A 25,768-nucleotide genomic window follows, 5' to 3' on the forward strand; every position below is an offset into this window, starting at 1 on the left:
TGGAAGTCTGCAAAGCTGCTCTAACGTGTCCTCTGGGCACGCCAGCTGCCCCGGCCTGCCTGCCTGCTCCACAGAAGCTGCTGTCCCTTCCTTGAGCTGCCTGGCCCTTCCAGCACAGCCCGGCGCAGTTGGCTACTGCTCCCATCCCCATCCGTACTCCTCAGCTGTCTCCTCTCGGTCCCCTCCTGCCCCCTCCTTGGTTCCTGCCGGCCCCTGTGCCAGCCCAGCCAGCGTGAACAATGTCCCCTTCGTGCTCAAACCCAGCCGCAACCTCCCGAATTCTTTTATTCTGTGTATAACCCTCTCTCCCAGACCTTGCCTCCCTTCCATCTCATCATTTTCAAGTGCTTCATCTCCCCAGCCCACTCTCCTTCTCCTGCAGATCAAGGCACTTAATTGCCAAGCCAGCCCAGTGCACAGAGCTGGGAACTATTCAGAAAAATTGACTGTACAAATCTAGGCTGAAGCTCCTGCATGTTTATTCCTTTTCCCAGGAAAGCATAGTTTATTACTGACACTCAGCCAGAAAGACTGCACGTTCACGTGTGGGGCTCTCGAGCACTTTGATGGGGCTTGAGCTGTGCACACTATTTTACTGTCTAGCCATTTGTTCCCACAAACTTTGTCAGACAGGTCAACATCAATCTCCCTGTTTCACCGAGGTGGAAAGTTGGCTAGAGAAAGGCATCATAAACTCAGGAGAGGCTGTGACAACCCTTTCCAAGTAGGGCTTTGAGAGTATGCTACCACCCGGCTGTCCAGAGGCAGGGGGATGGCCCAAACGACCCTTCAAGTATTCTTCCAGCCCCAGGATTTGGATTCAGGCAGGCCTATACTTTGGAAGTCTGCAGTGCAAGTTGGGACGGATATATCGGGAAGGTCAACCAGTTAAGGATTTCTATGTCCAAATTACAGGTTCGGGGTGAGTGAGGCCCAAGTTCACGTGCGAAGTTGTTGTGCACAGCTCCGGCTTCCTGATTTTTGGCACCCAAAACAGGAACTGGATTGCTCTGCCATCAGCAGTCTATTGGCAGATTATCAGAGTTTAGTCAGCAGCCGTGCTAGAATTAGAAAAACAGCCTTCCCTAGAAAGATCTCCCTGTCAGAGACTGACAATAGGTCCCCCATCCAGAGAGATTTGGGGGGAGCATGGCTTCAAAAAAAGGGCCTGGAGAGGTTTTGGAACAAGAAAACAATTCTTTGAGCTCAGTTATCCGAGACAGGACCCAGCTGAAGCTTAGGGATTTAGCACTCAATTCCTGGCCGCTTATGTATAAGTAAATAATTTCATCTGCTGTTTGGCAATAAAGAATTCTTTAAATCTCGGCCTTTGTGATTTGTCAGTTTTCTCCTACAGAACCTGTTCACCCATGATTTGGGTTACAGCAGAGAACGGGGCAAGAGGTTCCAGGGAGAGGATGATGTTGTGCTCACCTTACGTCCTGTGTCCCCCACGCCCCCAAAGCCCACCCTTGACAGGTATCTCACCAACCCTTGGAAAGGCAGTGTTGGAGAAGCTTCGTGTGGGTGGGGGGATGGAATCAAGCCTTCATCCTGCCCTCCCCAGGGACGCAAGCACACCCTCTCCTGTGGGCTCTGATAAACTAGACTCAGCCTTGCAGCGCCCAGCCCCCAGCCCCGGCCCCCCACCCCTCCAACTCACAGCACGCCGCACGTCACTCTGCCTACCTGTGTATTTGCTGACCCCAGCCTCAGCAGCCACATCTCTGAGCGCCAGAATGCCCTGGGAGAGGTCACTGGCCTCAGGGTCCATTTCAATGAGGGCGTCAGGGCCCACGTTACCGTAGGCATAATTGGCGATATAGATAGAGTAGCGTCCGGAGCCCTGAGGAGGAAGGGAAGGAGGGTGGGTGAGCAGACCGGTCTGGGCTCATCTTGGTCTCTTTCCCAGAAAGCGGTTCTCCCCCTCCTTTTGTAGGACCATAGCTCTTTCACGGGTCAGGTGATCCTCCCTGGTCCAGAGTGCATGGCCTTGCAAGCTGCGCACGGGCCCAACTCCAGAGGTGCTTTCCCCAGAGGCTACAGAGTGCACGACACCTGCCCGCCCCCCCGCCCCTGCCGCATCCTAATACAAAGCAGCCCTGCTTCTCCTTCTATCCTGTTCCAGAAGAACACATCCCTCCCTCTCCCCCACAACCACCTTTTTATAGACAATTTTCTAATGTGCCTCTCTCCAGCTGAGCTCTCTCCAGCTGCCAGCCAGGGTAGCTGCTCAATAAATATTTGCTGATTGATTGATCTACCAATTCCCATTATTCTCAGTCTCTCTGTCTCTCTCCCATTCAAGCTCACTCCAGCCAAGATGACAAGCAAATTCCGGAGTTTGCTCCCTCCCCACTGCCCACCCTGTATCTCCTTGTTCCTCTATTTCGGTAGCATAGGCGGCTCGGATATGCAGGGGTCCTCCTTCCCTCTTCCATCCCCCTGGTTTTCCCATATTACCAGAAAGAAATAGTATATTGCTTCTGTCTTTCTAACACTGTCTCAAATATTTTTTTCCTTTGCATCCAGGAGAAGCCTGGGTACCAGCTCCTTGCAGCTGTAGTCGTTCTCCGCTCTAGTCCGAAACCCTGCGGATGAAAGACTCTTTTCTGTCTGTTAGTATAACGGTGTCATTTCTTCAATGGATGCCTCCTTTCCCCCAAGAGATCTGCACGATTTCTAAATTCTAACGGTTTTCTAGCTTTCCTCTCATCATTTCCCTCCAATTAATCAGATGGTAGATATATCTTGAACTCCAACTACATGCAACACGCTCTTGCGATAAATGTACCTAAGACAAAGTCTTCATTCTTCGGTTGCCTATAGTCTCATTTAAAGGCAAGCCATAAACATGGGGCACCTGGGTGGCTCAGTCGGTTAAGCATCCAATTCTCAGTTTCAGCTCAGGTCATATCCCACGGTTCGTGAGATTGAGCCCTGCACCAGGCTCTGCAGGGGCTTGATTAATAAATAAATAAACTTAAAAAAAATTTTTAATGTTTATTTGTTTTTGAGAGAGAGAGAGAGAGAGAGAGAGAGAGTGTGTGTGTGTGTGTGTGCACGAGAGGGGGAGGGGCAGAGAGAGAGGGAGACACAGAACCCGAAGCAGGCTCCAAGCTGTCAGCACAGAGCCTGAAGCGGGGCTTGAACTCATGAACCGTGAGATCATGATCTGAGCCAAAATGGGACGCTCAACCGACTGAGCCACCCAGGTGCCCCAAGAAATAAATATAAACTTTAAAGGCAAGCCATAAACACAAAACAACCCAGGAGAAACAGCTGAGTTCCAGGCCCCTTCTCGGCCCTCAGCCCTCCTGGCTTGATTCTATTTCTTACCCAATGACTCCAGAAGCCACCCCCCATCCCACCGAACCAATCACTGACGGCATGTTTTCTTTGGGGAAGCTGATTAAGAGCTACTTGGGTCTGTCTGACTGGTGGGTGAGGACAACCAAGGAACTCACAGTCTCCTGAGGGGATGCAGACATGTCAGCAATAGCACAATTACGCATATGATCAAGAGAATATGTATGTTAACTACACTGGAATTCAAATTAAAAAATTAAAAAAATAAATATGTTAACTCTACTGGAATTAAAAATATTTTAGAGAAGAAAGAGAATATGTACAGCATTTCCTGGTGTACAGAAGAGGGCCCCCGGAGGAAGGGCACTGAACCATGCAGAGTTCAGAAAAGGTTTTCTAAGAGGAGTCTCAGCCAGGTGAAGTGTAGAGGAAAGAACCTTCCAGGCAGAGGTGATAGAGAATGATGTATGTAGGTGAACCACAAGTAGTTGGTTCAGTGTTGCTGGAATATGAAAGGCAAGGTAGGGTGTGTCAGGGGCTGAAGCTGGAGAAGGTGGAAAAGATGTTCTCTAAAGATATTTATGCCCCTTCTTTTTTGGTTCTCTGAGCCCCCATCCTGCCACCTGGGACTCTGTGCTTCACGAATCTCGCTCCTCCGTGGTCCCTGGCCTGGCAGCATCAGTGTCATCTGGGAGCAGGTTGGAAATAAAGACTCTCGGTGACCCCTCCCCTCCGCCAGGCCTGATGAATCAGAGGCTGCATTTTCACAAGACCCCACGTGATCCCTGTGCAAAACTGAAGTCTGAGATGCACCGCTTTGCAACACAGCTTCGTGACTGGGGGAGGACCCTGAAAGGCTCTTGCCCATCCCAGAAGCGGGGTACATGTGTGTGAAATGACAGGATGAAGGCTGAATGAACGGGCCCGAAGGGGAGAGTGCGCCCTCCCCGTGCCCATGCCTGAGCCTCCCGGCTGTTAGCAGTCCTGTCAACAAACGGGCAATTTAAGCCCAAATGAACTGAAAGGCACTCTGCTAGAAATTAGGATGTTGATAAACTTCCGTTATAGCCAGTTCCTTTCTTCAATGTATTGGGCTGATAAAACTTGACAAACACAGATGTGTTATGGCTATAGAAGGCTGCAGAGACTCACATGTGACCTTGACTACAATCGCTCTGGGACAGTGAGGTGATTCTCAGAGATGAGCCTGGAAAGAGACTTCCAGCAGGGCAGTGGGCTCACCCTCAGCCTACATCAGAATTGCCTGCAGGTTTGTTGAAACACAGACGCTAGCTCTCATCCCTTGAGTTTCTGATTCGGGAGCTCCGGAGTGGGCCCTGAGTTTGCATTTCTAACAAGTTCCCAGGTGAAGGTGATGCTGTTGGCCCAGGAACTACTCCCGGAGAGCCATGGTCTAGGGGTGTTAGCTTGGTCCTCATCCAGGCTCTGCCCCAACGTTGCTTTTTGTCCTCGGGCAGGTTCCTCGCCCCCTGTGGCTACGTCTCCTCATGTGTTAAAGGGGAATCATATTCTCCCTGCTTCCTGGCAGGGTTGTTGAGAAGATGAAATGAGACAACACATGTGAAAGGTCTCCGAGAGATAAAAATGCTATATAAACATGAGGCATAATCATTATCGATCAGGGAACGCTTCTTGTAAGAGACCGGCTTTCAGCTGGATCCAGAAAGGTGGGTGAATGATGAGGCAGCTGCAGACAAAGGGCAGGCAAGTGTGCCAGGATTGGGGGCGAGGGGGAGTGAGGGCTGCTGGGGAGAGGGCAGGAAGGGCACGGGGTAGGGTTGAGACATTTACCTGCAAGATGGCTCTCAAACTGCAGCCTGTACCAGAGTCACCCGCAGGGTTAGTTCAAACCCAGATTTCTGCTCCCCTCCACCCACCGTGGGTTCAGACTCAGCCGGTCTGGAGGGTGGAGTGGGGGTCAGGCCTCAGAATCTGCATTTCTAACAATGCTGGTGCTGCTGGTCTGGAGACCACACTTTGGGAACAGGTAGATTAAAAGGCTCCCAGTGGGGGCTGCGGGGCTGAGGAAGGAGTAGGATGAACACTGTAACAGAACCTGTGGTTAGAAATGTGTGTCTGCTGTGGGTTCACCCAGAAGCAGGGGAGCCATGGCGTCTGATTCATTCTCAGGCAGGCAGGGCTCCATTCCTGGCTTTGCTTGCCATTTACTATGTGACCCAGGTCAAGTTGCTTAATTGCCTGAAGCCTTAGTTTCCATATCTGTAAAATGGGGATAATGATAGCATGTACCTCATAAGCTTATTGTGAAGATTCAGGAAGATGATGCATATAAACCACTGAGCACAGGGCTTGGCATGTTGGTACTTTATTAAGGTTAGCTGTCATTATTAAGATTGCTTTTGGGTTTCCAAAAACCAGGTTACATTCCTACTTCTCAATTTCCAGAGTGGCCATGACCTCACCTTACTGCTCCCCTCCACAGTTCTCAGGCCCCAGGGATGGCTGAGGCAGCAGTGGTGGCTGGACACAGAAAGCAGCCCCCTTCCTGGTGGCAGACTGACTGTAGGGGTTCTTTCTAGTTCCCTGAGGCTGGGGTTGAGCAAGCCGCTAAGTGCCTGCCTACAGTGCTGTGTGCCAAAGCATGTTTTTTGTTTTTTTTCTTTTTCTTTTTTCATTTCACGTGGTGCCTCTGTCCTGTGGTTAAAGGCGTGGGCGTGCAGATGACCTTGTTAGGACAAGAGTGCATCTCTTTGTGATTAACCTTCAGGCCCTGCCACCAGATCGGAGATGGTTTCCACCTTGGCCACGTGTGGGAAGCCTTGGTTCAGAAGGAGCGAGACAGGAAGCAGGAGCCTGGGAAGAGGCTCCCAGCAGCGGCCGGGTCTGGTACCCCCCAGACCCTTCTTACTCTTGGTGGGGGCCGCTCCCAGAGCTGCCGCCTCCTCATTCCCTCCCACCAGGCAGGAGTCCAGGTGGCAAAGATTCAGGTCAGGGCTAAATGTGGCTTCACAGCCCAGCTTGGCTTCTGTTCCCAGTGCCAGCTTGTTAAGAAATAAATATTTATACCTGGCACCTGCCTTCTCCCAAGGCCTGGAGGCCCCTGCCGTGAAGATTCACACTGAATCCCCAATCCCCTTGTGCCATCTCAATCCTGAAATGAGCAAGGCCCCTCGACCCTGCCCCCAGAATGGAGCTAGGCAGCAGCTGGGTCCCTGATTTACTGATGACTGTCTATGAAGCCAAGGAGGGGGCAGGAGGGGAGCAGGTGACAGGAGGGATAAATCACCTCCACGGCAAGCCTCCTGCTCTGGCTGGGACTGCTGGGCCACCCCATAGGACAGGTGGCTGCATCTGCCCCTGCCCTCCCCCTCAGCCTTTCCTCCCCACCTGCTTTGGGATGGCCCCTGCGGTACGGTGTACTAGCAGGCGCGAACGCGGCGACAGAGCTCTTGATTAACTAGAGTACTTGGGACGTTCGGGCCACCCTCCACTCACCCACCCATGAACCTCTTTGTCATGCCTTCATTGGTTCCACAGATATTTTCGGGGAGAGCTCTGTGGCTCAATGCCTGGCACAAAGTAAGCACTTAATAAATACTGGTTGAAAAAATGAGCACGAGGTTTAGAGCTAGAGAAGTCTGATTCACGTCCTAGTCACACTGCCAATCTATTTTGGGTCCTCAGGCAAGCCACTGCCCCTAGCTGGGCCTTGGCTCCCTCCTCTGCCCGACGGACACGATGATGACAGCCCCTGACCCGTTTCCTCATTGGCTGCCGGGAGGGCCTCCAGGGAGAAAGGATATGAAAGTAGACTGCAACTCACCCTGCAAGTCTTGTTGATATGTAGTATCTACTATGTGCAAGGCGCGGTGGGAGCTGCTGGTGAAGCTTTGGGCTCTGCCCCGGACAGCCTCACTCTGTCGGGGGATGTCTGCCTGTTGGCTCCCCTCCAGGCTCTCCCATCACTGTGTGCCCCCCTCTTCTCCCCAGGCCCCCCACGCACCCCTGAACTCACCGTCCTGTCCACGCAGGCCACGGAGCGCCCGGCAAAGAGGCTGGCCACACCGCGGGCCACGTTGACCTCGTCACTGAGGATGTCTTCCCACCGGTTGTTGCGGAACTTGAACAACTTGTCCGTGTACGTGGCCACCCCTGGGGAGAAGAGGAAGGGAGCGCCGGTGGATGGCGGGCCGGCGTGCAGGTATGTTTCGGGGCACCTACCACAGGTGGTCGGGGCCACAGGTGGATGGGTCACCTGCAGCAAGGTGAGTGCACCCCGCAGCACTCACTCAAGCAGGCGAGGCTCCGTCTGGGGGGCACTCAGGTATTTTTAGTTGAGAGAAGAGACTCTGAGGCTTATGAAAAGAGCCAGGCCAGGCCTCAGGAACTACAGAAGAAATGTTACCACTGCTGTGTGTCCGAGATGACTCTCAACAGCTGGGTTTCACATTCTGCACCATGTTCCTGCAACATCCAGGAGATCTGGGATTGCTGATATCTCAGCACCCAAACTCAACCCAGAATCTCTCTTTCCCCAGAAGCTGCCTCCTACATTCTTTGCTGGATTGCAGGACCTGATCTGGGTCTGAGAAAAAATGATCCTGGTTGGTGGGTGGAGCTCTAAGTCCGGATCTAGGAAGGGGCTGGAAGTGGGGTTCTGACAGATCTGTTTCCCACACCCAGGGGAACTGGACGGCAGCAGCGTCAGCACCCAGGTGGTGTGCAGGGTTTGGGGAGCCCTGGGAGGCCCTAGGGAGCAGTGGTCTCCATCCCTTTGAGAAGTGGATGGAGGCTGAGGACCCTCAGCTCAGGGAGTTGCACACACATGCACCACACGATATACCACATGTAACTGCAGGGGGTCTGTGGCCTCCTGAGGCACATTCATGGCTAAGCAGCTTGGTTTTGGGGAAGCAGGGAAGAACTTCTGGTGGCCGGAGGCTCAAGCTTTTCTAAGACCACTTGATCAAAGCTCTCCGCTCTGCTGTCACCCCTAGTTTATTTCTTGCTCCTGTGAGACCCAGAGCAGTCATATTTTAGGAGGGATCGTGTTCTGCTCGCAAGGACTGGCATAGGAACACACGCAAGGAGCAGCTGCAGAAGTCAGGAAGGTGAGCCTGGGGAAGAGTGGACCTGGGGACAGGCCCCTGCACTTGACTCTCTGGCTGGCCCAAGGGAGAGGCCATGGGCTTAGGCGGAAGGAAGCAGCATGCTGCAGCGGTTAAGACGTCTGGGTTTAGAGTACACAAGCCCCGGTCCTGGTCTCTGTTCTACCCAGATTCTACTACTGGGGGCTGGCTGTTGACTTTAGGCAAGTTGCTTAGCATCTCTGAACTCCAGTTTCCCTGGAAATGGGACAGCAGTAATAACTGTGTCAAGTTTACCGTGCGGAATACGTGAGATGATGCACCCCAAAGGCTTAGCACAGTGCCCCCTCAAGGCGGTAGCTATGAGACCAAGTGGTCTAGACACAAGTGGTCATTGCCATGTTACAGATGGGCCACTCTTGAAGGTTCTTCAGGGACATTAGCTCTGCACTGCAGGACTCTGGCGAGAGTCAGTGCATGAAACGAGTGACTGAAGAGGACTGTGGGAGCATGTGAGGTGAGGGTGGATATAAAGGATCTCTCAGGTGCTCTGCCCAGGAGACAACAAAAGGCTTTGCTCTCTGAGTGGCCTCCCATGGGAACCTCCTCAGACCACAGGGACCCACGGGAGCTGGTGCGTGGCCTGTGGGGTCTGGAGTTGGCCTCAAATGCTCACCAGACACCAGGGAGCTGGCACTGGAGCCTGACTCTCTTAGAGGGGCAGAGGCCAATCTGGGGGAGGGAAAGGCCCTTTCTGAGGGGAGCAGAAAGCAGATCCGGGAGGCCTGCAGGTGTCTGTTCTGTGGAGGCTTGGCTGAGGAGCCACATCTGGGGTCTGCACAGAGCCATGGCGGCCTGGGAGGGAAGCCCACGGGGGCATCTGAGGAGTTGGTTCTGGATGGGAGCACAGGTGCTGATTCCAATGGCCTGAGCCTGTGCCCACGCCAATTTCCGCTCAGGCCTTGCTGGTTCCTTATCCTCTCCAGCCTTGGTTTCCTCACCTGGGGGTCAAGGGAGTTGACTCCTTCCTGTGCCTCCTCCCCCACATTGTGGCTGTGGGAGTTACAGGATGAAAGGCACTGAAAGGGCGCCTGGGTGGCTCAGTCAGGTAAGTGTCCGACTTCGGCTCATGGTCATGAGGTCATGATCTCATGGTTCGTGGGTTTGAGCCCCAGGTCGGGCTCTCTGCTGTCAGCACAGAGCTTGGAGCCTGCTTCAGATCCTCTGTCCCCCTCTCTCTCTGCCCCTCCCCCACTCTCACTCTCTTTATCTCTCTCTCTCTCTCTCTCTAAAATAAATCCACATAAAAAAAAAGGCACTGAAGCCCCGGGGCCATGGTCAGCATTGCACACGGCAGCCCCACAGCACCTCATCACAATCCCTGGGGGCCAGATGTATTTAGAAATTTAGATTTTTTTCTTTCACATTTTAGAAAGGTAACACAGCGCACACACCATTTATTACATAACACCCCCAAGAGGGATGGGGCAGCACCCTATAATTAAACACATTAATATTTCTGCTGTAAAATATATGAATATTCACACTAAGTGGGATAAATAAAGTCTATAAATAGCTCACATCAGCCCAGGACAGGTTTTGCTATCAATTCACTTTCCCACAAACTTAAAAAAAAAAACAAAACACCTGAGGCTCTCAGAATGGTTAGGATTTCAGGACTGCGGTAGAGGACTGTGGGCCTGGCCCGCCGTGCTCACGGCTGCTCCCGAGGCGGCGGCAGCCTGGTCAACGCTTGCTGACGCTCAGGGCACCTCTGCGGAGGGCCCCGCAGGCTTCCAGGTCTCCAGCCTCCCCCAACAGTGAGCGGCCCTGCCCTCCTCTGTCACACCAGGGCCCCTTTAGACGGTAACCTCCCACTCGTCTAGTCCCCACTGAAGTACCCTGGTTAACTTCTGGTGAAGCGCGGGCCGGGGTGAGAAGGCAGCTGCCGGCAGCCGGGGCTCACAGAGCACCATGGGTACCTGTGCATTCAGTGGCAGAAATTTCTCATGCCGTTGAGTTCCTACCTCAGTGAGACAAGAGGAACAAACGGGACCAGGATGACTCTGTCCCTTTCTGTTGGCTTCATGACCTCCCATTCCTCCCGCTCACCCAAGACAAACATTTCCCAGAGTGTGCTTTATGGAACCCTGGTCTCTGTGAGATGCCTGGAAAAAAGATTTTGTGATCATCTGAGTTTGGGAAAGACCACACCTTCCATCATGCCCCCTCGAGATTCTCCATGGACATCAGTCTATTAAAACTTTTAAAAAGTCTTGCAATAAATTACCTGCTTAATCTTATTTAAATTTTTTTTAATGTTTATTTCTGAGAGAGAGAGAGAGAGAGAATGTGAGCGGGGGATAGGCAGAGAGAGAGAAAGACACAGAATCCGAAGCAGGCTCCAGGCTCTGAGCTGTCAGCACAGAGCCCGACGTGGGGCTTGAACTCATGGATTGCGAGATCATGATCTGAGCTGAAGTCAGAAGCTTAACAGACCGAGCCACCCAGGCGCCCCTGCTTAATCATTTAATACAGTCTTTCCCAAATACAGTTGGCCATGGAACCCCTCTTCACAGCTCATCTATTAACATCCCGTGGACCTAGCACTGTTCTTAGCAAACTGCTGTCTCTGGATGTCCACCCAGGCTCTGGAGAAGGGTCAGGGCGCCATGTGCTGTTAGCTTCTTCCCCTGTTCCACCTCCTGGCTTCTGAGCTGACCAGGGACGCCCAGAAGAATAAACTAATTAAGGTAAAATGTGCAACAGCGATGCAGAGCCTTGTAGATCATAAATGGGAACGGCAAAATCAATGGCAGCCCCTCTACAGGCAGAGGCCCGGAGGCCTGGGTGAGGAGAGATGGGAGCCCGTGATTTAGGAAGAGCAAACGCTCTGGCAGCTGCAACCTGGGTAATTAGGTGTGTCAGGAAGACAGATAAACAGTGAGCTGTGTGGGTCGATGGCACTGGCAATAACCACCCGGCACTGGCCTCCGGCCCATGTCAGCGTGTAATCCCGCCTTCTGGCTCCTTGTAGCTGCACTCTGCCCTGGGGTCCCTCGCCAAGTCGGGGGGCAGCTGCTCGGGAAGAAGGGAGAAGACGGGGGCTCTCCTGAGCCCCTGTGGGAGACTCTGAGAGGGCAGAGGCCTGGGAGAAAGAGAAGGGTGTTCATGGGCAAGACATGGGGTGCTAGGGGTCACAGCCCCTGTGAGAGGCAGTTCTGGGGGCTCCCAATTCCCATCCTGACTTTGGCACCTTGGCATTAAAGGAGGCTTGGAACTGCCAGTTACTGCCAGGTGGCCAGCTGGGAAGGCCCTGTAGGTGAGGCTCGGGGGGTCTAACATGCCCTGCTGGGTACCAAGTGCAGTAGGAGGCCACAGAGAAGCAGGAGTCCTGGTCGCTGATTCAGGGTGCTTACAGTCCATTCTACAACAGGAAGGGTAAGTAGAGGAGATGCTGTGGGACCACAGTGAAACTAATATTACTTAACATTTCTATAGCACTTCATGTATATTCAGTCATGTGCCAGGCACATATATTCATTCACTAACCCTCACCACAACCCCCGGGGTGGGCACTATTCCCCTGACCTGATGCACAAGAGGCAAGGGACCTACCTAAGACCCCACAGTTATTAGAGCTCTGAGAAACAGGACAGGATGATACATCCTGGAGATGCCATGGAGTCAGGGTGGAAGGGGCTGTAGTGAGCAGGGAGGGCCTCGTGATGGAGGAGGCATGTGTACCCGTACTTGAAGGGTCAGAGTAACAACAACAATGACTCTTGTTTATCGAGCACTTGGCATGGCCAGGCTTTGTGTGAAGCATTCTCTTTTACAGCCATCCTCTTGCCGAAACCCCACAGCCACCTTGAGAGCTGGTATAGACCCATTTTACAGGTGGAGAAATTGAGGGGGCAGAGAGATTAGTCAATTGCCCAAGGTCACAGAACTAGTAAGTGGTGGAGACAGATTCAAAGCCTGTGCTTCTGTGTGCTGCGCTCTGTGGCTTAGGTGGAGGGGTGGTGCTCTAGGCAGGCCGGGTGCATAGACAGAGATGCAGAGGAGACGCCAGAGAGGACAGTTTGTGGAGGTTGAGGAGGAAAAACATGGCAGGGCAAGAGAGACCCACTAATTCCAAGACTGACGGTGAAGGGGCCTTGGTGGTTCTGATCTGGGGAAGACAGTGTTTCCTGAAGATTAACCTGGCAGTGGAGTGAGGAGTGAGCTAGCAAGGGAGAAAAGGCGGAGACCTCTGTGATGATAGGGGGAGTGAGAGGAAGCACGGGCTATAGGAAGCTGGAGCATGAAGGGCAGGGGGGATTGGGTGAGAGAGGTCCGCAATGTAGGGACAGCGACTGAAACAGGGAGGCTGGGCCAGCTGGGAGTGGCCACTTGCATCTGACAGGGTCCCAAAGTGGAGAGAAGACATGTCCAAGAGGTCACTGGCCACAAAGGATAACAGCTTGCACAGCAGTGAGGTTGGAGCTGGGGCAGAGGAGAAAGAACGTGTCCCAGGAGCAGACTCATTCGGGTGTAGGAGGAAGAAGGGGCAGAGATGGGGGAATCATCAGACAAATAAAAGGGGAAGGTTCTGCATTGAGGGCAGCAGTGTTAAGCAAGTGGCCCTCAAGTCACCATTCTGTCATCCCCTCCACACCAAGCTCTGTCCCCAGAGGATAACTTGGAGCCACTAGGAGGGTACGTTTGGATCATAAAGGGCTCTTCCTAAGGATCATTGGCCTGAGTGCCTCCTCCCCCATGGGCTGCCCCCACCTCAGGGAGATGACCTGGCTTGTGGTCTGGTATTGGTGGCAAAGAGAAGAGTGAGCTATGTGTGTGGCAGGGAAGAGGGCTCCGCTTCCAACTTCCTCCATAAGGCAAAGAGATTACTGTCAAACAGCAGGGTTAAGGAGGGAGCCAGCAACGTCCCTGGCCTAGGGTGACCTTAGGCAAGTCGTCAGCTTGTCTTTTTCTTATTTGTAAAATTGGATAAGGAGAACGGCCACCTATTCATCAGGCTGTTGTGAGAGTTAAATTCTACAATGTATGTGAAGTACTTAGGACAGTATCCGGCACATGATAAATTCCATAAATAATAAAAATAATAGGGGCACCTGGATGGCTCACTTGCTTAAGTGTCCTCCTACTCTTGGTTTTGGCTCAGGTCATGATCTCATGGTTTTGTGAGTTCGAGCCCCACGTCAGGCTCTGCGCTGACAGCATGGAGCCTGCTTGGAATTTTCTCTCTCCCCTCCCCCTCTATCCCTCCCCCACTTGCTCTATGTCTCTCAAAATAAATAAACTTGGAAAAACAAAAAAAAAAAAAACATCATCATCACCACCCTCATCATCACCACCACCATTCTCACCACCCCTGTCACCATCATCATGACCCTCCTCACCATCCTCCCCATCATGACCATCATTATCATCACCACCATGCCACCATCATCATCCAGGGAATTACAGGGCATGACCACTCCAGGTCCTCAATGAGCCACATCCCAGGAGACAACTGTATAAGCTGATATTAAATATAAAATGCTTTATAAGACTTAGTCAACGGAAAGCCAGCAAAGCTGTGATGGCCTCAGGGGAAGAAAGGACTAGTTTAGGCAAAGGACATTTTAATAAAGAAGGAACCTAGACTTCCCTTGACCGTGATATAATTTCTGACCCCAGTCTTCCTCCTTCCATCCCTGGGTGAAGAGGGAAATCTTGACCAACCCCTGCCAGATGCTTCACTCATATCAGCTCATTTAGCCCTCTCCATGTCATGTTGGGAAGGTAGGTTCTTCATTTTACAGAGAGAAATTGGGACTCTGAGGGTTAAGTCATTTGCTTAGAGATGCACATCCGGTGTTAAGTGGCAAAGCTGAGCTTCAAACAGTGGCCTGACTTCAAAGTGTCCCCATCCCCCCTTGTATGAAAGAGCTGGAGGGGTGCTGGTGGAGGGCAGTCTAGTCCCTGACTCCTAAGGAACCTCGTTCTGAGAAAATGGCCTTTGGGGCCCCATACTCTTTATGGAACTGCTTTGACAGCCTCATCCATCCTGCCTTCTTATGGGGCCACATGTAAATGAAGCCCCATAGGGGTAGGGGAGGGAGCCTGAGCACTCATGAGCTTCTTCCCAAAGGGGGCCGGGCTGGGTGAGCTGAAAATCAGCACTGTGCATCCAAAGGAAACAAGGCTGGGGATGAGGAGACCTTGGGAGCCGACTAGGATAGAAGGTGGAGACTGAGCAGGTACTCAGGCTTTACCAGGCACAGGAAGTCAAGGACATCCTGTTAAAATGCAGATTCTGGTCTGGTAGGTCTGGAATAGGGCCTGAGCGTCTGGCTGTTGCCGGTGCTGCTGGGCCACAGAACACACTCTGAGTTGCAAGAGACAGCGTGTCTGGGTGTAGCTGCAAGTGGCCTGGCTGAGGGAGCTGCCGGACGGGGGTTGCTTTCAAGAGCAGGTGGCTCATCTGTGGTGTGGGCAGAAGCTGGAAGTGCATCCCGCCCCCCCCCGTCCCCTTTCCTTTCTGGCACAGTGACTGACCCCTTCTCTCTGAGAGGGCACAGAAGCCCCTCCCGGTGGCCTAAGGACGACACAGAGCCCACGAGCCATTAGAGAAAACAGCGATAAATCCAAGTTCATAAACCTAAAATTGTTCTGCATTGCAAAACCCGCGATGAACAAAGACAAAACAAAAATGACAAACAAGGGGAAACTATTTGCAACATGCATTACAGACACAGGACTAATTTCCCTAATTTATAAAGAGGTGTTATAAATCAATAAGAAAAAGGCCAATAATCAATAGAAAAAATGGGCAAAGACGATGAGCAGAGACTCAAATACATAAAAATATGCTCAGCCTCACTCGTTTTGAGAAAAATGAAAATTAAGACTACATTTAGGTACAAATTTTTTCCTATAAGATTGGCAAATATTAAAAATGATGACACACTGTGTCGATGAGAATGTTGGGAAATGCTCACTCGCGTCAGGGCCAAATGGAATGTCATTAGACTGTCCATTTGAAGGGTGGTTTGGCAATGCCTATCAAATCCACACACGTATGCTCCTCTGATGCAGTGATTCCCTTGTAGGAACTCACCTTACAGGCGCACCCGCCATTGTGGACAATGGTATGTTGCATAAACTTATTCATTTGGTGGCACGGCTTGTCGGAGCAGGAGATTGAAAGCAACCTAAACGTTCATCAACAGAGGACCGATTTGGTGAATGGCAAATCAACACAATGGAGTACTACACAGCCATCAAAAGAATGAGCAAGCTATCTGTGTGCTGCTGTGAAATAATACCCCAAATTGATTGCTAAATGAAACAAACCAAGAGTAGCCACGTGAGTAGAGTACACACCACTGTTTCGGTAGAAGAGGAGGGAGGTATATGCAGATTGAAGGCAGCAGATTATTAGTGACTATTCTGTTGAACTCAGCGAGTAAAAATAACGTAAGTGGTGGGGCTCACAGTTGCCGCTGGCCCATCCCCTACCCACACCACCGTTACTCAAGGTTACATGGGCAGGAGAACTTGGGGCCACACAGGACAGCAGCTAGGCTGGCCAGCGCCAGATCCCTAGGGCGATGGGCTCTGACCGGGAGCTGCAGGAGGTCCTGGGTTCTTGGATGGCGAGGGAGGTGCTGGCACCAGCCTCTGGTCCCCCTTTGTCCTACATCCCCTCCTACCTGGTTTTCACCAAGTAATGTATTATCTGAACCACACTGGCTTGTATTTTTCCAGTTAAGTTAAGCCATAAGCTGGTTTTGTGGCCCAGGCCTTCTTGGGATTGTGGTCAGTCTTTCTGTTCCCTCCCTCCTACCTATCTTCCAATTCTTAATCCTTAACCCATGCCCCCCTGGTACCCTTATCTAGGTGGTACTTGTTTACATGATGGTCCTTTTCGGTTTCTGCTCCTAGAGTCTCTCTCTCCCATGGGCCAGGAGGGAGGCCTGACCCCTCTGCCCAGGAAACTTCTAAAGCCTCTGACTTGCTTCACGCTGCAAGAGTATAATGGTTATTGCTTGGAGAGCACTTATTAAGTCCTAGACACTATTATAAGTGCTTTTCATTGAGTATCTCAGTTACGCATTCAAATGTATGTATTGAATGTTTATTAAGTGACATAAGCACTTCTTTGGGCCTGGACACACAGCAGCAAGCAAGACAAAGTTTTTACACCTGTGGAGCTGAGTAGGAGAGATGAACAACAAATGTATAACATACTTTCAGTAGTGCTAAGTGCTAGGAAGAGGAATAAAGTGAATTAAGGTAGCAGAGACAGATAGGGATTTAAGGTGTAGGGCATCTGGGGATGAGCCTGAATGAAGGGAAAGAGTGATTTCTGACAATAGTGGTGGGAAAAGCATTTCAGGCAGAGGGAACAGCAAGTATGAAGGCCTCAGGTGGGAACATGGTGAGCAAGAGGAAGTGAGTGAGTGGAGGCAACGAGGTCAGAAGGGCAATCTGCTCACACCAAGGAGGGGTGTTGTAGGCCACGACAGAGACTCTGGATATAGTCTATGGAGCTCATGGAGGGAGCTGAGCTTAGGAAGTTGATAGCATTTTTCGTGTTCTACAGATGAAGGGGTTGAGGCTGAAAGAAGTCACCCAGTGAGTAAGGTGCAGACCCCAGTGTTGTACAGACTGACCCCCCACTGCTAGGATGCAGGGTCTCAACCCTTCTCCAGGACACCAGTGCTGACATCCCAAAGACTGGCTAAGGGAGGGGACAGGGCTGTCCTTCCACAGGTCCCTCCCAGGCACATGCCAGGGCAGGCGTGGGTTGGCAGGGCTCCTAGAGGGGATCTCAGGTTCCCCACAGTGGGCAGGGTGGCAGTGGCTGAGTATCGTGCCAGCTGGACCCAAGGAGGCGCTGACGTGGCACAAATATCCCAGCTCCACACCTGCCCACTGTCGATGAATCGACTGAATCACCCAACTGAAAAATGAACTTGAACCCACAGAAGGTCACCGGGAGCTGCATGTCTGGAGCTGAGGCTGGTGGGCACTGTCGCCCTTGCCCCAGCACTGGGGGCCCAGCTCCAGCCTCTCCCAGATGAACACTTGTGCCCTCCAACCCAGGAAGCCCAGGACCTCCTGGGGGTCTTCCATGTTGCTGCCTCCCCTTGCCTTACCTTGGTTGGCACACCTTCTCTCAGGCCCAATGACTCATGCCTTGTCTGTTCTTTCGGGATTTATTTATCAGGTTTTGACTATGCTCTTAGGACGTTCAAAATCTAGCTGGGCTGGGGGTGCCGGTATGAGGACTTTAGAGTCCATGAGAGTCAGGTACCTAGAGAAATATATAGCTGTACTGGGCATACAGTGTAAACTTCAGGAGGGTAGGATTTTTGTTTCATTCATAGGGCATCCTCAATGCCTAGAATAGAGCCTGGCACACAGTAGGTGCTCATTAAATAGTTGTCCAATGAATGAATACATTCATGAATGAATGGGGCCATGGTTAGGCTAGGCTGGGCACGAAACTAACATGACTGGTGCGGGGGTGGGGGGTTGGTTAGTCTTTCAACTTTGACTGCACATGGGAATCACCTGGAAAGCTTTACAGTCTGCTAACTGGGTCCCACCCCCAGAGATTCGGAATCGACCACACTGGGGGGCACTGTGGGAACTGGGAGTGATAAAAGCTCCCCAGGAGATTTTAACGTACAGCTGGGGCCGAGCACCTCTGTCCTAGGATTCACAATGGAACACTCCAAGAGCATGGGAGGGGCTACTGCTTCAGAGCCACCTGAAGTCTCCTCCCAGGTGCTCTTTGTTCGGTGAGTGGGGAGGAGAGTCTGTCCCCTTCCTCTGGCATCCTGCCTGCCAAGCCTATGTTGAACACCGCCCCCCCCCCCCCCCCCCCCCCCCCCCCCCGCCTTCCACAGTTCTCCTTATTTCTGCTTCTCTGCCCTCCCACATCTTCCTGGGGACTCACCCCTTTCACCGCTGTCCCTTGCTGCTGCTCCCCTCCTGACCTTGATCAACTTAAAGGGTTGATCAGCCCATCAATTAATTGTGTCCTAATCCAATCTTGGCTTGGTTGGAGAGAGGGCAGTAAATCCAGCTGGGTAATCATGCCCTGATATTTGTGTAGGGATAATTACTATCTCTCAGGCCTCACTTGGTGGCAAGATGAGATGAAAACCCATAAAACACCACTCGGGGCTGTGGCTCATTGTTTCTTGGCTGCACAAGGCTGGCTGCCAGCCAGTCAGCCCCGCCTGTGTCGGCCCCTGCCCCTGGCACGGGCCCCAACCTCTTCTCCTCCCATTCATGCCACTGGCAGGGCTCAACATCAGGGCAGTCTAGGGGCTGGATTCTGGCCTGGCCTCAGAAACTAGTGGGGGCAACATTATGGGCCCAAGGAAAGCTAATGTGTGTGCTCGGGCTGGGGAAGAGGTGGGGAAGGTGAACCCCAGAGCCAGGCAATCACCTGCCTCTAGGAGATTGGGAGGGTCCAAGATGGTGAATACATAAAGTCTGAACTATAGGGTGTTGTCTAGACCAACCGAAGAGGCTGCTGCCATCTGGAAGAGTCCAACGCATGTCCCACCTGGCCCCTTAGGGACATGAGGCTCTGAGTGCCCCAGGAGGACATTATGGCCTGGGACTTTCCAGCAGATGTGGCCCCATGGGAATGGACTTCATTCTAGTGGGCTGAGCTCAGGCTTGAGAGAATGGGAGAGTTAAGGGCTGGGAACCATTTTGATATTTAGCCCCAAGTACATAGTCCCCCAACTTGTGCAACACTAGGCACCCACTATGAGTCAGGCTCTCCACTGGGTCCTGAGGACATAGGATTGAGCAAGGCCATGGAGTATCTTTTTTTCCTTTTCTTTTCTTTCTTTCTTTCCTTTTTTTTTTTTTTTTTTTTTTTTTTTACTTATTTAGAGAGAGAGAGAGAGAAAGTGAGCACGAGTGGGGGAGGGGCAGAGAGAGAGGAGACAGAGAATCCCAAGCAGGCTCTGTACTGTCAGCACAGAGCCCGATCCACGAACCATGAGATCGAAATGAAGAGTTGGACACTTAACCAACTGAGCCACCCAGTTACCCCAGGGCTTGGGTGTATCTTAATTAAAGGGTGGATCTGGAGTCAGACCCCGGGGTTTGAATCTTGGGACTTACAAGTTTTGTGGCCTTGTGCCAGTCATGTGACCTCTGTGCCTTGGTCTCCTCAGCTATAAAGTGGGATGCCCAGAACCTACCTAAATGAGTTGTTGCAAGGCTTAGATGAGATGATTAATACAAAGTGCTTGGATCTAGGCCTGGCACACAGTAGGTGCTACTTAAGCATTAGCTGTTACCATTATTGTTACTGTTACTTAGCTTTCTGGGCATCAATTTTCCTCAGCCATTCCTTGGTTTGTAGGGCCTTGCTACTCAAAGTGTGGTCCCTGGGCCAGCAGCATCATCATAGCCTGGGAGTATGTTAGCAATGCAGGATGTTGGGCCCCACGCAGACTTGCTGAGTCAGAATGTGCATTTATACAAGACCCCCAGGTAAGTCAGATGAGACACTTTGGGCTGGGAAAGGCTCCATGAACTCAAGTCCGTCTTCTTCCAAGTTGTATCCCCAGCCTCTAGTACCTCTAGTCTGGAATGGAGTTGGTGCTCAGCAGGAATTTGTGGCGTGAATAAATGAGCTCAGCTAAAAGCTGTGGGGGGCCCTTGAAGGATTTCAAAGCATTTTGAAAGGTCCCCTAGAAGCAGCATAGAGGGCGATTCCGGGGGGCCATCTGTCCAGTGAGCAGTGGAGGGAAAGGAAGGGAGGGGTTAGGAGGACTGGGGGGCAAGGAGGACAGAAAGTCTGAGGGAGAGAACAGGTCTCCTCCACTCATGCTCCAAAGTTTCTAGGCCCAGGGCCTGGGAGCTGAGAACAAGCTTCATTTACAAGAGAAGAAGGGGTCCTCCTGGGGGTCTCAGCTGGGACAGAGCGAGGTGCTGGAGGCAGCAGGGGTCTGTGCCTGCGGGAGCCCGTGACAGTAGCCTGAGGAAGGCCAGGGCCCGGAAGGCCCTACCTCCAGCTGGTGTTGGGAGGAAGAGGGTGGGAAGCAGGAAGAGGCCCAGGGCCCCACACCCTTACCTGAGAAGGCATTATTGGTGTTGAGGAAGTAGATCTCCTCACGGCCATCCCCGTCGATGTCGCAGGCTGTGACGCCGATAGCATTCCCTTGCCGGTCCCGCAGTGCATAGTAAGGGGAGCTGCGCTCATCCACTGCGATGTTCACCAGTCGCTTTTGGGCCCGGTCATACTTCAGAACCAGGTTGGGGCCGTTGTACCTGGAGGAGGTAGGGGGAGGGGGTGTTGAGGAGGAGCAGCTGGGCTCACCTGGGGTCCCTGCCCCCCCCCCCCCCCCCCCCCGTCAGCAATGGGGCTTGGAAAGTCCTCCCAGACAGGTCAGTTGGGGGGGGGGGGGCGCAATTCAGTCCTGGCTCATTTAGGAGTCCCTGGGTGTTTGGTGAGTGTCCCTGAATCAGATACAGACTCACTTAAAGTAAGAGTCAGCTGGGCCCACATGGGACACAGTATGAGAAGCAGAGTGGCACAGAGGGACGGGCAGCCCGTGACAATCCCCTTACCACGGGCTTCACTGAAGAAAATGACCACCCCCCCTAGATCTACCTTGCCCATTTCAATGTAAAAGACACTTTCATATTTATGATCTTACTAATTTAAATCTAATAAGCAAGTGGGGTGGGCATGGGAGGTTGTATTACTAATGCTTTTCACAGACGAGGCAACCGATGAGCTGCACTGGAGAAAATGAGGGTCAGGGTGCCGTTCCCCAAGGTAATGCAGCTAGTAAGTGTCAGGTGCTAGGTCCTGGATGCAGGCACTTGCTGCACAAACGAGCCCTGGAAGAGCAGAGGCTTTGTTGCTGAGGTTTGGAATGACTCTTTCCTGACAGAGCCCCGGCATTTAAACACAGTAGCATGAAATGGGCACCTCCCCCGGAGATTACAAACACATTGAAAGTCAGTGGGTGGATCCGTTGGATCTCTTTTTCTAAGGGACTCCATATGAAAAGATTAAAATGCTCATCTATTGTCATCTCTCAGGTCTCATTCTCCTGCAGCCACTCAGTCTCTTGCTGCACTGAAGCCCCAGGCATGTTCTTGCCTCAGGGACTTTGCACCTGCTGTTCCCTCTGCCCAGGAGCCATTTCCTCCAGATATCCACGTGGCTGTCTCCCTGGCTCTGTTGTTGCTTCTCAGTGAGGCCTTCCTGCCACATTCCTGAAACCTGCAAACACTCCCCACCCCACTACTCTTATCCCTCATCCCTGCTCTCTTCCCCTGAAGCTTTTACTAGCAGCAGACCGTTCCCTATCTTCTTGTTTATCTCTTCCTTCTCTGTCTGATCCCACTAGAATATCAGCTACAAGGGCAGAAGTTTTTGTCTGTTTCGTTCGCCAGGGCTTAGAACAGTCCCTGACACACAATAGGTGCTCAATAAATACTTGTTGAATGATTGAATGAATGAAACCTCGGAATCCACGTCTGAGTCATAAGGGTTTAGGTGTCCCACAGTCGATTTCTTCCCATTGCCTTTCCATCTGTGGAAAGCGCCATGCCCAAGGTCACCCTCGGGAGGCATAGCCGTGAATGTCTGAAGACCTTCTCCCGCCTCTAGGGAACACCAGCTCGCCAGGCTCTCCTAAGGAACCCGGCCAACGTCCATCCATTAGTCCCGGCCTCCTGCTTTTGTTTTAACCTAAGCGTGTACATCCTGAGTGACGTTTAGCTGCAGGCCTCCGGCTGTCCTGGCCCAGAACACTCAGGGGGTGGGGATGGGGTGAGCGGAAAGACCTCGCCAAGGTCTTTGAGAGAAATCACTTCTTGTTTTCCTGAAACTGATCCAACTTGGGCCTCTCCTCCGTCACTGAGATGCAGAGCTTGTGAAGTTTGGGGAATGCTGAGTGACTGGCCAGGCGCATTTTGGCACCCACAGTGTGTTAAGGTGGGGCGGGGGTGCAGAGCTCACTGGGAGCTGCGTCAGCACCCAGGGATGGAAGGTCGTGCCTTGCACGCCTTGATGAACAGTGTCTGAGGTCTGCAAGTCGAGGGCCCGGCATGACCCATGGGGCGCGTCTGGGCAGGAGAGACAGAACACTTGGGTTCCAGCACCGGCAGCAGCTGGCTCCCGCCCCCAGGGACAGAAAGTGCCAGGATGCTGCACACTAGTCCTCCAAGCCCCCAGGTCTGCTGGTTGCTACCATCTTACTGCTCCTCACAAGACACCACAGTCCTAGAGCCCAGGGCTCATTAAAAGCACTATCAGATGCATTGTTTCACCTCAGCCCCACAGAACGAGGGTTGATAAGGCATTTTCCTAGAAAAGGAAACTGAGGGTCAGGGAGGCAGTGAGCTGTCCAAGGTTACACAGCTGGTATTGGCCGTGCCAGGCCTCTAACTGTCTCTAGGGTCTAAATCCCGTGTTCTTTCCACACTGCCCATGGTGTCAACGCTCCCGGTTCTCTGATTTATCTTTCTGGTGACTTCCCCCAAAGTAGCGACCATGAGAAATGCCCATGAAGGAGGAGATAATAGCCTGCCATTCCCACAGCACTTGCACGTTCTCATCCTCGATTTCATTTACTTTTCCCAGGTCCTGACTTTCCCCCAGATTGGTTTTGTAACCTCAGGCTGGTCAGTTTCCCTTGCTAGGTTCTGGGTTTCTGTTCTGCAAACTGGACTAACTCAGGGGTCACAACACGTGTCGACAAATGTGGCCACAGGGAGGTAGGGGCCTGGCTCTGTGCAAATTGGAGGCCAGTCCTTTGGCCCTGAAGCCTCGGTGGCAGGTGTGCCCACAAGGTCCCTGCTCCCCCATGGTGGTGGCCCTGGGGGAGCAGATGGCACTGAATCATCTCTTCTTTGGCGAGCTTGGGGGTGCTAGTTCCAGGGCATTCCCTAGGGGTTAGCGGGGTGGGGTTACCAGGCCGGTTCAAGTTCCTCCATCTGTTACGGAAGGGGTAGGTGCCGTGGAGTCCTGCCTAAACCTAACTGGTGGCCTGGGGCGAATCTTGACACTGTGGCCCCTTCCCTCCCACCACCCCCCCTAAGGACGACAGACACAAAGCCAAACCAACAGATCCTACTAGGCTTCCCAAAAAGCCCTGATGCGAAGCCAGAAGTAAATGCAGAGTTGACCGTCCTGCCTCCACCCAGGCTGCCCCTTGCTGGGTCTGCCGGACTGACATCTGGGCCTCCCACAATCCTCCCCCAGGATAACCAGTCTCATCCCCTCCCCTCTTCTCCCCGGAGCAGATGCTCCTGTCGGGTTCCTCACCACCCGCCCCCCACCCCCAAACAGTCTCTGCCTTCTCCAGCTCCTGTGACTTTGCTCAGCTGCAGCTGCCCCCTTCCGTGGGGAATGGTCTCCCCCTCCCGTCCTCCCCCGCAGCCTGCCCCTACCGACTGCCTCTCGCCTGGATGCGCTCTCTTCTCCGGGTACCCGGTGTTTTGCACCTCGCTTACTCCTGCGAGGGCAGAGCTGTTTGTGTTCCAACATCCCTTCCCTTCGTTACAACATATGCTTCTCGAGCCCAGGAAGCATGTGGCTACATCTCTGTATTTGCTGTGCCTACAGCGATCCTTGGCATTGAGAAGGTGCTCCACAAATGTCTGTCCAACGTATGAGTGAGTGAGAGGATGAAAATAATCACGAGCAGCGTCAATAGAGCAGTCATCACGTGCCAAGCACCCTTCTGAGTGCCGTATACCCACCATCTCACTTCATCCTAATGGATTTTACAGGATTTTACAGATGTGGAGACCGAGGCACCGAGGTTGGCCACAGTCACTAACCCACCCACGGCCTCTCTGGGTGGCGGTCCCTGTGTTGACAAGCCTCAGGGGCTGGAGGTGAGGGATGTGAAATGTCACATATCCTCTCTCTGACACCTGCCAGAAATCGTTGGTTTCTTCCAGAAATTCAGGAAGAGCTGAGGCTCAGTTAAAGGGGCTTGGGAAGTGGGACAGGGTCTTGTGTTCTTGAAAAGCAGCCGTGACTTCATAACATCAAAGCTGGGCCAGCAGGCAGAAGTGACTGGCTTGGTGGCAACTGGAAAACCTGCCTGAGGGGCACTGGTAGGGCACAACCCATACCGTGTGAGTGCCAACTAATTCTGGTGCCCGTCCTCTGGGACAGGACTGCTGTGGACAGGGAGGGCCTTTGGGTTAGGGGAGGGGAGCAGTGTGGGCACGGGGGCCTGGCCCTGCCCCTTCCTGGCTGTGACCTTGAACATGTCCCTTACTGCCTCATCCCTAACTCAGGGCTGCTACGTACCTCATGGCATGGCTGTAAGGCTGAGATAGTGTGTGTGATAACACTCGGTAAACTGTGAAGAGTTACACAATTCTAAGTTCTCATCGTTATGAAAAGTAACACAAAAGCTGAGGCACAATCTCGCTCTTCGCTGATCATTTTGAGTTTCCAAACACACCCTAGTGTTTTTTTTTTTTTAAGTTTATTTATTTTGAGCGAGAAAGAGAGAGACAGAGACAGAGAGAGACAGAGACAGTATGAGAGGGGGAGGGGCAGAGAGAGAGGGGGAGAGAGAATCCCAAGTAGGCTCTGCACCCACGAACCATGAGATCATGCCCTGGGCCAAGATCAATAATCAGACGCTTAGCGGGCTGAGCCCCGCCCCCCCTCCGCTCCTTGTATCTCTTATCCCAAACACCTCACCCTTGATCTCTCATCCTCTGCAGCGTGTTTCTTTCTTCCCCTTCACGACCAAACTTCTTGGATACTGGTCTTCACAGGTGGTCCTAATTCTCTCATCACCCATTCACCCCACCCCCACCCCCATTCCCCCCAACTCCAGCAAAGCCACTCTTATTACTGTCACAGGTGGCTTTCATGCGGCCACATCTAGGGACAGGCTTTAGGTCCTCATCTCCCTCGGCATCCCAGCTGCACCCAGTGTGAGGGCCTGCTCTCTCTCCACTCCCTCTTGAAACACCCTGCACTCTTGGCTTTGAGGACGCATGCTGTCCTGGCTCCTTTCCCTCTCTGGTTCCCCTTCCTTTTCCTCTTTACAGGTTCTGCCTTCTCTCCCTGCTCCTGGGCCCCTTTCTCCTCTCTCTGTCCCCTTCCACTGGTGGATGGCATCCATTCCCACGACCGACAACCCCCACATTTCCATCCCCGACCCGAATCCCTAGTCCGAGCACAGACTCCTACATCCGACGGCCTGCCTGACATTTCCCCTTGCATGCTCCACACTAGTCTCCGATGGAACGTGCCCAAAATGGAAGTATGATTGCTCGGCACCCCCCTTCCCTGCAACGGGCACCCTGGTGCCAGCCTTGCTCTTCCGCCCCCTTGTCTTCACATCTAATTCATCGGCCAATCTTGT

The 25,768-nt window shown here is 52.6% G+C and overlaps 1 protein-coding gene across 11 annotated transcripts in view; it reads right to left on the minus strand.

Moving 5' to 3' along the window:
* Window positions 1-25,768, minus strand: part of CRTAC1 (cartilage acidic protein 1) — a 157,998-nt gene that overhangs the window by 52,818 nt on the left and 79,412 nt on the right. For all 11 annotated transcript variants that reach the window (XM_047826131.1, XM_047826122.1, XM_047826125.1 and 8 more), the window contains exons 3-5: window positions 20,485-20,681; window positions 7,307-7,443; window positions 1,690-1,846 (exon numbers count right to left, since the gene is read on the minus strand). In XM_047826131.1, coding sequence (XP_047682087.1) covers window positions 1,690-1,846; window positions 7,307-7,443; window positions 20,485-20,681 — 491 coding nt within the window. The remainder of the gene's footprint in view (window positions 1-1,689; window positions 1,847-7,306; window positions 7,444-20,484; window positions 20,682-25,768) is intronic.

This window comes from Prionailurus viverrinus, chromosome D2 (assembly GCF_022837055.1).
Source record: "Prionailurus viverrinus isolate Anna chromosome D2, UM_Priviv_1.0, whole genome shotgun sequence".
Lineage (NCBI taxonomy): Eukaryota > Metazoa > Chordata > Mammalia > Carnivora > Felidae > Prionailurus > Prionailurus viverrinus.